This window comes from Melospiza melodia, chromosome 15 (genome assembly GCF_035770615.1).
Source record: "Melospiza melodia melodia isolate bMelMel2 chromosome 15, bMelMel2.pri, whole genome shotgun sequence".
NCBI classification, from domain to species: Eukaryota; Metazoa; Chordata; class Aves; order Passeriformes; family Passerellidae; genus Melospiza; species Melospiza melodia.
In genome coordinates, this window is record NC_086208.1 from 2778807 (window position 1) to 2791713 (window position 12907).

A 12907-nucleotide genomic window follows, 5' to 3' on the forward strand; every position below is an offset into this window, starting at 1 on the left:
GGACATAGTGGAGTCCCCATCCGTGGAGGTGTCAAGGAAGGACTGGATGTGGCACTCAGTGCCGTGGCCTGGCTGAGAGCATCGTGTTGGGTCTCAGGTTGGAGTCGATGCTTTCGGAGGTCTTTTCCACCCCGGTGGGTGCGGTGATTCCGCGCTGGTTCCCTGCCGCACCCACCCTGGCGCCGCGCCACACTCAACATGGCGGCGCGGGCATGAGGCGGGCGGGGGCTGGCTGGGGGCGTGTCGCGCACCCAAGATGGCGGCGGCGGCGGGCGGGGTGAGATGGCGGCGGGCGCGCAGGCGCGGGCGGGCGGCGGTGACGCGCGGGGCGCGCGGTGACGGAGCGCGGCGGCCGCGGCCCTTTGTTGGCGGCGGTTGAGGCGCGGCGGGGCCGGGCCGGGCCGGGGCCAACGGCGGCGGCGGCGGGGCCGGGCGCGGGGAGGCCGCGGGAGCCGCCGCCGCTCCCTCAGCGCCTCGCCATGGACTCGGACGAGGGGTACAACTACGAGTTCGACGAGGACGAGGAGTGCAGCGAGGACAGCGGCGCGGAGGAGGACGAGGAGGACGAGGAAGAAGACGAGCCCGACGATAATCTGGACCTGGGCGAAGTAGAGCTGGTGGAGCCCGGGCTGCGCGTCGGCGGGGAGCGCGACGGGCTGTTGGGCAGCGAGACGGGCGGGCTGGGCCCCGGCGGCGGCGGCGGCGGTGGCGGCCTGGGCGGCGGACCGGGCCCCGGCGGCGGCCCCGAGCAGGAGGAGGATTATCGCTACGAGGTGCTGACGGCCGAGCAGATCCTGCAGCACATGGTGGAGTGCATCCGCGAGGTCAACGAGGTCATCCAGGTGCGGCCCCCCGGCGCCGGGACTGGGGGGGACGCACCGGGGAAGGGGCGTGGGGGGTGGCGGGACGGGCCAGCGGCCTCCTGCGGGCACCGGGCCCGGCGCGTCCGCGGGCCGGGGCCTCACACACACACTTATCGGTAACCCCGGGGCTGGAGGGGGTCATGAGTACCCCCCGGGGCTGGAGGGGGCTCAGCTCGGTATCTCCGAGGCTGGAGGGGCGGGGGGAGCGACTTCTCTCGGTGCAGCCCGGGGGTGGAGAGGGCTCCTCGTCCCCCGTTCTCCCGGGAGGCCCCTCGGGCCCGGCCAGGATCTCGCTTCCTGCTGTGGAAGCGTCGGGAACGAGGCCTTTGGCACTGAAAGGGCTCCTGTTTCTTTGTGTGGTTGCGAGCTGGGGGCCGTAATCTGTGTTTTTTTCTTGATTCCCCTCCGTCCTCACGGTGTTTGGCGGGGTGTAGCTCCTTCGCTAACCCGCGGAGTCCATGGCCAGCCCTGGAATTCCAGGAGAGGCACCGCTCTAGTTTTGTTGCCGTCTCCCTTCCCTTCCCCCCGCCACACACAGAGGTTGAACCTTGTGTTTATTTCCAGCCCAGACCAGGAGGGGTACGAGCAATCCCTTCACAACCGTAACTTTTTTTACCCTCAGTTTTTAAGCGTGTCTCTTTAAAACTGAAATAGAGTTTGAAATAACGTCTACCTTCTTTGGCTCAAAGTATCTACCTCTTATCTCTTGGCTCCTAAGTTTTTGGGGAAAAAAAAAATCAAGCCATTGAAGCGGTTTAGCATCCTTTTCTAAATGTTCGTGGCAGGGTTTGGCTCCAGCTCATCATCAAGTTCCCCATGCAGTTCACTTTTCTTCAGGTGATGGGATTTCTTTAGTTCCCGTTTATTTTACTATTACTTAGAGTCACTAGGAAGTTGCTACCATTTGTCCAGTATGCCAACGGGAATAGCGTGAGAAATCTGTGGATATTAAATATTGAGCGATCCAGTGCCCAGAAAGCAGTTTTTTGGCTGGTTGTGTGTGTTGGTAAATCTCTTTAAACACGAGATGCCTCAGTGAATGTTTTTTCTCCAGCTGTCCTGTGCTCTGCAGTGGCTGTAACAGCAACTCTAAAATTTCCTTTATGTGCTATAAATCCCCTGTAGTTTATATGGAGCTTGATGCAAACAGCTGTAAAAATATTTGCGTGCTAAATTAGTAAATGGCATTCCTTGAGTCAAATTAAAGTTTATAACTTTAATGATAGCATTGCCCATGTAAAGCTGAATAAAGGAGTCTGCCCGGATTAGCTGATTACCCTGCAGTTAAAGAAGATCTCATGGTTAAACAGGGATGTTTCTTTGCTCCCAGTTATTGATCCTGATGTAGGCAGGGAAGCAGTTGGCAGGCAGACATGCAAACAGTTGGGACCTTCAGCTTTTTACTCTTTCAAAGAGCCATTAAAATAGTGAGTCTGTGTTTAATGATTAAGATTGCAAAGGCCATGTCCCATTCTGTTTGTATTGAACAGACTCTGACATATTCCTTATCTTTGCACAAGACAAGTGGTGGAAAAGTTGCTGCCAGTGAGGAGCTGTGAGTGCTCCTGCATTTTCCAGACCTGGCTGGTGGGCTCACCTGCATGTTCTTTGTGAACTAATTTGTTAGAGAAGGTCCAGATTCCTGGTCTTAGTGGATTTGCCCCCCTTTTACACCACCCTGAAGCTGTTTGACTTGTGTGCTCCACCTGTGAGTGGCAGAAATAGTGGAGAGGAATGGGTTGAGGTGACGAGCCCCTTGTTCTGCCCCATCCCCGGCCTGACCCTGTGCTGGGCTCTGCAGAGCCACCCCCAACCTTCCCGTGGCTGCTGCTCTGCTCCAGTTACTGCCTGGGTTTGCAGTGGTTCCTCCTGCTTTAGCAGAGCAGGGTGCCCAAAGTCTGTCTGTTGAGAATATCATGGGTAAACTCGGGGCCCAAAACCAGCTTAGGGCCTGGAATGCCTCAGGAGAGGGTAGAAAAGCTCTTAGGATGGCTGTTAAATGCCATCTTCCTGCCATCACATTTCTGGGCTCTTCTGAGGTAAATGGCCCGACTTTGGCCGATGCTTCAGGATTTGCTCATCCTCACTCCTGTGGCTGCTGCTGAAATCTTCCAGGGCTCTGTTCTGTTTATTTCCTTGTGTTTGGCACCCAACCAGGATTGCTGCTGCTGCTTTTCTGGTTCAGTAAACCTTTTCTGGAGTCACATTGGCTCGGGATCCTGCTGCGGATCCTCCCCGGTTGCTGAGCTGTGATTCACTTGTTCCAGTCAAGTACTGGTGGCTTTGGTCCGTGTGTGTCTGCCCTGGGTTCTTGGGAGCAAATAGTGATGGTTGTGGTTACATTTTTGAGTGCTTTGGACTTATTTGTTCAAGGGAGATGTAATGTGCAGCCTGAAAACTTCAGCTGTGGGTCTTGTGCTCTCTAATGAGTGTTTTTTTTTTTTTTTTTTTTTTGATGATCCAGTGTAAGGTATAAATGGGCTTTTGTTTTGCAGCTGTAGTGAAAGGAAAATGAAACAGGGAGCCACAGAGTATTTGCAAGGAGGTATCTGAGCCATGGCAGGTGTAACTCTGTATTAAAACACTCCATTTGAGCAGTTATTAGCTGACAGGGCTATAGTTCAATGGTCTAAATTAAATTTTTCCCCCCATCCATTTGGTCATTTCCAAACAAAAGCTGTGTGAAAAAAACCACGAACTTTTCAGGGCAGGGATTTGATCTGATGGAGACTTTGCAGAAGTGGGAGCTAACTTGTGGCTAAGTTGCTGCTCACAGAGCCTGTGATTCACCCTTTAGTGTGGAATGGACTTTAGGAGGTATCTGCTCAGTGCCTAACTCTTATCACTTGGCCTCCCTAAGGCCACTGAACCTGCAGTGAACCAGGCAGGTCTCAGAATGTCTCAGATATTCAGAATATTTTACACTTGCTCTTTCTTGTCTGAGCAGAAGCAGGATTTCAGGTGTTTCATGGTGGTTTTTGTACAGTATTTGGCACTTATGCTCATAATCTGATTTGTCTCCATGTGTCGCACAACAAGAATTCCCCTTGCTCTCCAAATGCAAAAATAGGGGTATGAATAACCCCTCAACCTTGTGCTGTGGGTTGGCTGAGACTTGAGTATCCCTCCCATCCTCTCCCTGTGATTAGGTGGAGCAGAGAGCCATTTGCCATGGTATTTGGAATTTTAGTTGTCTAAGTAAACAGGCGGGTTTCTGGTGGTTTTCCAGCTGCTGGCAGAATTAGTTAGCAAGGGACTGTAAAAACCTAGACAGAGAGGTGCAGTGGAACAAAAGGCTTCTCCTCCCAAAGGTATTTTCCCACAGTTAAATGTCTTCTCCATATTCTTCCTCTCTGAACTTTTGTCCAAATAATCCACTGACACTTCTTTTTGTATTTTTTTTTTAATATCAGATTGCTATTTCCATTTTTGCTCTAGTTTTTTTCTGAAAATAAACTTGAAAAATGTTTAGAATGGCACATTTATTTCTGCTCTGAGTAGAGCACATGATGTTTCTCTGTAGCCTGGCTTGGCCCAGTATTCTCCTTGCTTTGTTGTAACCTTGTGCAATTCCAGTATTACCAGGTGGGATTAATTTCCCCTTTTTGCCTGCCCTTTTCCTGGAGCATTCCAATGACATTGTTGTGATGTCACTGACCATATTCATTCTTCCTGGACTTTGTAGTGTTGAGGTATTGAAAATACTGGGATGAAGCTGTGAGGTGGCAGAAAAAGGAGTGGAGCCTCTTGTTTTCTTTCCCCACCCCACAGCAGGGATCAGGATCCTGGATGTGCCTGGGTGTTATGCCTGGCCTGCATGATTGTGATCATGTTGAGCTTCAGACCTGAGCTTTCTCTGGAAGGATGTGGCCTTCTTGAATCCAACAAAACTTAGTCTAGCTCAAAAATACCTTTTCTTTTGATTAAAGGCCTTAAATTAGATATTTTAGAGCAGACCAGGTCAGATGTGACATCAGAGCATTTGTATCAAGTACAGGTTTCTCATTTACATGATAGAGCTGGATGACTTCTCTGGAAGCAAGGTGAGCTCCTTGCTGGTAGAAGCTTTGCCATTAAAATATGCCCAAACCCCAGAGCACTCAGGAGTTAAAAACCCATCTTTTGTTGAGGAATGGCTTTTCCCAGAGGCCCCTGGAGTTCACAGCCCTGGTTAAACAGAGCTCTGTGATGACAAGTGCAAACCCATTGTTACATTGTTCAACAGTGGCTTCACTTGCTTGGACAAACCATCCTGATTTTCAGGCAGAACTTAGGAAATCTTCCCAACACTGGTGTAATTCAGCCTACTGTGGGCAGCACATTCCAAAGGTATTGCCCAAAACAGGGACGACTTGCCAGTGAGCAACAGGAATTGCTGCTTGTAGTACAGGGTCGTGCTCAAAGCTGTATTTAATGCTACAGATGACATCTTGGAAATTGGGAGTGCTTGGAGCTGCCTGACAAGCACTAGGTGGGAGTCTGTGGGTGGAAGCACTGGAGGCTGGAGCTGCTTCCATCCGGGTGCTCCTCTCACAGCCCGAGGTGCATGAGCAAAGCTCCTTGTGTGGTTACTTATTTGATAATAAAATTCATGTCAGGGGCCTGAATGTTATGATGCTGGGAGGAAATGTTTTGTGAAACCCCATGTTTCTGTCACGTGGTGTTTATAAGGTGTTTCATTATGGTAGGAATGCATTTAATATTTCCAAGGAATGGAATAAACTTGATTGTGACAAAGCATTCCTGGAATCTTGTATAAGCAATCACTCCAGAGCTTTTGGAAATGACATGGTGTCTGTTCCTGACTGCCAAGACATGTAATTCTGAGTATAATAGAATTTTTTTTAAATATTACTTTAAATTTCAGCATTACCACGTAGAAAAGTCTTGTTAAGTCTCCAGAGGAATTTCAACTTAGCACTTAAATATGACCCATTTGCTTTGTGCTTTATGTTTCTGTTAGGCCAAATGCAAATCTTGTGGTTGGCCATGTGTGAAAACATTTGATGCTGCTTGCTTTTGTCTCAATGTAGTTTTCCCAAAATCACAGCAATGAGCCTTTTCCTTAGAGGCCTTGGGGTGCAGATGGGAATCAGTGTGTTCTGGGATGTTTCAAAGTGAAACTGAAAACACTAATTTTTTTTAACTACTTTTAAATGTTTATTTCCAGAAAGCTAAAACTAAATAGTAAATACAGTTGTTGCTATTCCCTGTGGGTTTAATTTCAGTGAGCAGGACCATCCCTGCTGTGCAAAGTAGAAGGGTTGTTTCTGCTATAAAGTGAAAGCTGTGAGACTGCAGTTGATGCAAAATGAGATATTTCTGTGTGTTAAAGCATCATTAAAAACAATGGATTCCCCTTTTATGCTTGTCCCAAGCTCTGACCCCTTAGCTCTGACCTTGCACAAGTTCAAGTTTCTAACAGCAAATGAACCCCAAAGCTCCAGTGCCCTTTGGAAATGTAGGGCAGTCCTGTGTCTTTGGAACCTGTTGAATGGTTTTCAGTTTTCTATTTCTAAGCTAATTTCTCTTCCCCTTTACTCCATTAATGAAACAAACGAGAATGTGGTTCTGCTGTTGGTGTCAGGTGTGATAGTTGAAGGAAGGGATGGTTGATCTCCACATTGTGCTTGTTTTAACAGCAAGTCAATGTTTTCATCCAGAATTTCTTTTTAGGAGCCTTTTTTTTTTTTTTTTTTTTTTCCTGGAGAAGGTAGCAACTCATTCCTCTGCTTAGGAAATCTGTTTAACTGGGAAAAGAACCTGGAATTGTCTGTAACTGAGAAAGCTGGAAGTTCTTTCCACCTACCTCAGTCCCAAACTCCAGGGTCCTCCAGATTTCTGGTACTTGTGGAATTATCAGGCTCTGGGTGTTGTAAGTGATGTTTTCTCTTTGTGGCTGGCTGTGCTGGATCCCTGACAGCCACAAAGGATGTTTGGAGGCTGTTGGGTGCACACAAGTGCTTAATGCTGCTGAATTCATCAAGTCATTTAGGAGCTGCAGCAACTGCAAGGAAATTGCAGCCTGGTTTATTGTAAAACACCTTGGGAGGGTTTGTAGCTGCTCAGTAATGCCAAATGGTGCATTTGAGCACAGCCCAGAATACAGATGCCTCAGGTTTGGGAGAGGGCTGCTGGCTTTTTGTGGGGGATGTTGGTGCAGGAGGCTCTGAGGGGATGAGGCATTCAGGTGGAGAAAAATCATTAGTAGTTTGATAATGGAAATACTTATAATATTAAATATCTTCACCATCATGGGTGTTTGGTGTTGGGAGTGTTGGAAACCCTGAGCTTGGCCTGTATGGAATTCCTTGCCTTGCTCTTAGCTTTTGATCTTGAGCTGTGATGGAAGCACTGTTTAAATAAATGCTTTGAAAACTGCCATCCAGGGCTTCCCTCAGTAGTTGTTTCAGGTGTAACTGAGTTTATACTTCACAGGTGTGTTTGTTTCCCAAATTTGGAATGCCCATGGAAGTGCAAAGGCTCTTGCAGGAGTGACCCCTTGTTTAGGGGGTGTAGCAATGCCAGGTACTCAGAGCAGCTCACTGTGGTGAGGGTTTGAACCACTGTACATACACAGCACTCAAACAAAACCATTGGCATTCAATCTTTGCCTTGTTTTTAAAGACTGAGAACTTCTTTCAGATGTTGGGAATCATTTCAGATCCAAAACCTGACATAGATAGCTTCTGACAGCAGCAAAGCCACTTGGAAGAAGTGAGTAAGCCCTTGTGAAAGCCTCTTAGGTGGTTGTGGTGCATTTTGGCATTGCCAGCAGTCTTGCCTTGAGTTTTGGGCAATTTTTGGGAGCTGGTGAAGCACAGAGCTGATAGGCATTGCCACTGCCTAGTAAAAAGGGAGAAACAAAGATTTGGCTTTGGAGGGGAATGTTCCCCCTTGGTGTCCTCCCTCTGGATAAGCATGGGGAGGAGAGCACAGCTGCTCCATGGCTGTGGTGTGGTGCCTGTCCTTGTTGCCAGGCTTGTGGTTCTGTGTGGATGTGTTTGGGAGAGGAGGCAGATAGAGCTGCTGGGGACAGGGCAGTAGCTGAGAGCCCTGACAGCAGGTGGCTTTTAGCTGTAATTTGGTGGTAGTTGAGTGTACAACCTTCCTAAAGCTGGCCTTCTTGGTCTTCTGCTGGTGGTTTCCACTGGTGCCCACTTAGTGGCACATGAAGGTACTTCTGCCCAGTGTTTCTAAAACATTCCTGGTTTTGTATCTTCCATGGTTAAAAACTGATATGTTAGAGCACCATGTGGCACCTCTTGTTTCCAGGGACAAGCAGTGCAAGGATGATGTCTTGGCCATCTGCTTCACAATTAGGTCTTGTGGGACAGTACTTGTGTCTCAAGCATGGAGGTGTGAGAGGCTTCCTGGTCTGAGGGGAGGGACTCTCCATGTACTGTGACACCACAAATAGGCCTTGTTGTGCATTTTAATTCACAACAGATGAAGCTTTCGTTGCTTTGTGATTTGAGGAATTTGAGAGCTGAAGGAAGATAATCCCAATGTTTGAAATTAAGAGCTTGGATATTTGCTTATTGCCTTCAGAAAAATTGTCTGTGATTGTTGCAGTGATTTCACCAGATGAGGGATGCAGACTCTCAACTCTGTTTCCCAGCAGATAATCAGGATAGAGTAGGAGTTCCTGCTCAAAAGGATTTTACTTGGGCACAGTTAAAGTCCTCTCAAAGTGGAGAAGACACAGTAAAAACTTAGTAGAACCAGAACAATGTGTATAATTGGACCTAAAAGTGGTCAAATGCCAAAAGAACTGACTTCTTTGAGTGTTAGTTCAAAGGTTTTCTTTTAAAACTAATATTTGCAATTCTTATTAAGGAGGCAGCCTGAAGAGAGTTTCTTCCAAGGTAAAAAACTGAAAATTTGAAGTGGTTCTGAAGGTTCCCATTTCCTGCCTGCTGTTCGTGACTGGGCCAAAGTCTGAAGGAGTGTGTTGGGTGCTGCCCTGCACAGGGTGGTTTTTTTGCTGGTTTCTTCAGCAAAACCCTTCCAGTGCCACAGAGGAAGGAGCTGGTATTTGAACAACACCCTTGTGTAAAAGTCCCAGCAGGACATGGCTGTTTCACTGTCCTGTGCTTGCTTTGGTGGCTGTGTGGACCTGCTGTGGTAGTGACAGTGCAGTGCTTCACTCCAGGTCACTTCTTTGGGGTTTGCCTTTGGGTTTTGGAGTTGGGGCACTTGGGATGGGCTTGGTTGGCTTGAAACACCAACTCACTCAAACTGTTCTGGTGTTTGAGGGTCTGACACTCATCCCCAGTGGTGCTTTTGGGGATGTACAGACCCATGCACCTACAGCAGAGCTATGGTTACGTGGTTATTGGTCTTGGGCAGTTCCCATTACTGGCTGCCTGGATGCAGGGAACTCTGCAGGTAAAAGTGTCTCCTCCCTGCTCTTCTTACTCAGTCTCTGACCCCATGAGCAGCTGCTTTGTTCCAGGTGCCAGAAGTGATGGTCTTTGAATTGTTCAACTCTGTCAGCCAAACAAATGGATGTGCATCCACACCTCAACATTTCTGTGGTCTGTTTTGTGTGCACATCTAGTTAGAAGTGCATATTTAACTTTGGAAAGAGCTCTGGAGAGTTATTCAAAATTTTGATGCCCTCTGCAGCTGGTAACTGTGGGCTTGGTGTGTTCTTGTGCAACAAAACACAAATGCAATCAGCATTCCTTTGTCTGGCAGACAGAAATGTGGAGAGGGATTAGGGGAAACCAGGAGGACTCACATGAATAAACAGTCTCCCTTGCAATGAGCTTTCCTGTGTGGGAAGAAAAACTTAAGACTGAGTTAACTCCTAGTTGTCTTTATCCTACTCATCTAGACTTTGAGAAATAGGGAGTAAAAAGAATGGTGTGAAAAGAAGAGTGTGGGAGAGCCATGTTTTGAGGTTGGATTCCAGAGCAGGAGCTTGGAAGTGACAGAGCTTTGTTAAACAATGTGTATTAAAACTAGGCTGAACTGCAGCTTTTTAATAAAAAGGGGGGAAGAGCAACTTTCCAGCTCTTAGTTAGCTGTGTAATTTTTCCTCTGGGAGCAACAATGTAAACTGGAAGGTCCTCGGAGTAAAATCTCACCTAGCGTGCATAGATGAAAATAACTATAATATAAAATAACAATTCAATAAAAAATTAACAATTTCTCTACAATGTGAAGATCTGATGAAATAATGTGTCTAATGTCTTTGTTTTGATAGTTTGTAATACTTCTGCAGTGACTGAAAGGCCATCTGAGCAAATTAAGGTGTTGATTTATACACATTTAAATGTGCATTAGGTTGTTCTGTAATAACCAGTCTCTTTATTTTACTTGATAATATGACATGCTTGAAATATCCTTATTTGTATTGTTAATAGAGCTGAAATTGATGCTTCAAAATGTGCACAAAACCATTTCTGGTTGGGATGATAACTTCTAGAAGGGGAGCAGTGCAAGACTTGGAGTTCTCTGTAGGGATGGTGGATACTGAAGCTCTCTGGAGGGAGGGTGTTTGGGCTCTGTGTCACTCTCGTGTGCCTGCTGTAATTCCCTCCTGTCCTTTGCCAGGGTGTTTGTGCAGGCAGCAGTGGGATTTGGAGGAGGCTGGGTGCCAGCCTGTTCAGTGCACTCAATTATTCACCAGTCATTAGTGTAATTATTCCTCTTGCTGCCCTGCACAGCAGTTCCAAGGCAGGGCTGATTAGGTGGGGTTTTCCTCTTGCAGAAGCCCAATGTCTTGATGACAGTAATATTTTAATGGGAGAGGAACAAGGGATATCCTTGTCAGCTGGTGTGGAGTCCATCAAATACAAAATTGCATGTCCAGGTTTGTTTCCATTCCCTACCAAAAGGGAATCTGCACCTCCTTGCTGGTTTGACTCCACAGCTATAGAAACACTTCTGATTAAATGAGTGCAAGTCTGTGTAGAGGCAAGTTTTTAAAGCCCTTAAACAAGAAAATGGTGAAAACACTGGAGGTTCCCCATTCTCCCCCACTGCTGTATGACTTGTGTTCTGCTATTTCTGTATCAGATCCCACCAGACTGTTTTCTCTGAACTCGAGGGAGCTCAGGTAGCTGGTTAAAAATACCTGCAGCAATTAGAGACTGCAGTTAGACTTCGAGGTATATCTTGTTGGGAACAAGAGTGAACAAGTGATTACTAAACTCCTCATGCCTCCAGACTATCTTTTCTTCAAAGGTGGCTTCTGCAGAACCCTTGGAGGAAAAAATTTTGGGGTACAAAGAGGCAAAATTACTTCTTGTAGCGGAAATCCCGGCTTAGAAAGTAACATGTTGCCAGGGCTGTGTTTTGTTGGCTGTAAAACTAAGTAAGAATAAATGAGCAGAGTGTGGTAAATAAACTGCAAAGTCATCATTAAAAAATGATCCCAGCTAGAAGAGGCTTGTTGGGAAAAGGATGCTGGCAGGTTTTCCAAGTGCAGATGCAGGTTGTGCCAGCAGAACAAAGTGCTTTTGCAGGTAAAGCTGCTTTTTGCAGGGAAGTGGTGCAAGCCCCAACCACATCTGCACTGGGGCTGCTGCCAGCGTCAAGATGCTGCCAAAGATTACATCCCCAAGCCACTGCTGCATTGGCAGTGGTTTCCTGGGCCTAAAGAGTTTCTTGAGATGGCTAAATTTTCTTTTTGTCTTGGTTGAGAGTTGTTGACTAAGGCATAGGCATCACCAGAATGGATTTCCTGCCTGTTTGTCAGGGTGACATTGAGTGTTTAAAACATATTTTGCCTGTGATGCGCAGATGAAATCACCCTGAGGAATGTGTATTTTTCTTTTCTAAAATACTGTGGAGTGTGGTGATGCTTCTGTGGAATGGGAAAACTTCCTCTTTGCCCCAGTGAAGGGAGAATGGGCCATAAAAATGGGTGTTCCTTTGAAGAAGGGACAAAATCAGAAGCAATGAAGGACAGAAAACTGAAGAAAACTACCAAGTGCTCACCTCACTAGGGCCTGGAGGGGAAAGAGAAGCTAGAAAAATGTTAAAGATTTTTTTGTTCTCCAGAAATACTCATGTAAATTGTCTCTGGCTAAAAATTCTTGTGCCAGGCCTATTTTTCTCAGTAGTCATGCTGTTGATGAAGGGGTTAACACTTGCATGCCACCAGTGACTATGTATCCAAATATTTTTGTGGTAACCTGGCCATTGCCATGAGGGAAGTTATTCATTGGGATGGCTTTTGTTTACTTCCATTGGTAGATCTTTAACTTGCAGTCGTTTGTGGGTGCCACCTCATTGTGCTCGTGGAAGAAGTTATCATCCCTCCCCATTTTCTTTTTCCTGTCTGTATATTTGTTGGAAAACGTTAATTATAATGTTCTGAACTGAAGTCAGGACTCAGGACAGGCTGCACAGGCATGTCACTGTGAGATTTTTGCATGGTGAGTTATTTCCCCCAGATAGCTGTGAGTTTGAGGGCTCTGATTTCTGGGGATTTCTCTGTTATCCTGTGATTTTTAGGAGTCACCAGTGGCTGTCTTGAGCTGATACAGAGAGTTTGGCTGGATTATATCTTCTGTACTAAACAACTCATGTGTCTTTGTGCCCAAGCACCCTGTGCTAGGTGTTCTCCAGCAGTGCCCAGTAACAAAAGCAGGTCAGATCACCCAAAACCTGAGACATAACCAGCAGTGTTTGAGAGACACATTGATGCTGAACATCCTTGGAGGCTGATCCTCTGCTTGCACACTGTCTGAACAGGGGACACCCTTAAATCATCATCTGGAAGGACAATTTGAGAGCCCTTTGCTGAGAACTTACAAAAATTAGCTGAGAAAATCAGTTGTTTTCATGTCACATGTTTGAGCCTACAGACAGATCTGCCATGGAAATAGGTTGTGGAAAAAAATCCACAAGTTATTGGGAATTTACCCTTCCCAGTACAACTGTGATGCTGAGTATTATAAAAATACCTTCATCCTCCTAGAGTTTGTCTGATTTCTTCTAAACATTTCAAGTATACCATGGTATCATTATTTCTTCAAGTTGCTTCTGATATTTCCTCCACTCATCTGCTCATAGCAGCCTCCTCA

At 46.6% G+C, this 12907-nt stretch overlaps 1 protein-coding gene across 1 annotated transcript in view; it reads left to right on the plus strand.

The window, feature by feature from the left end:
• Positions 1–425: 425 nt before the first annotated feature.
• Positions 426–12907, plus strand: part of ARIH1 (ariadne RBR E3 ubiquitin protein ligase 1) — a 50801-nt gene continuing 38319 nt past the window's right edge. The window contains exon 1 of the mRNA XM_063169377.1: positions 426–842. Coding sequence (XP_063025447.1) covers positions 480–842 — 363 coding nt within the window. The 5' untranslated portion in view covers positions 426–479. The remainder of the gene's footprint in view (positions 843–12907) is intronic.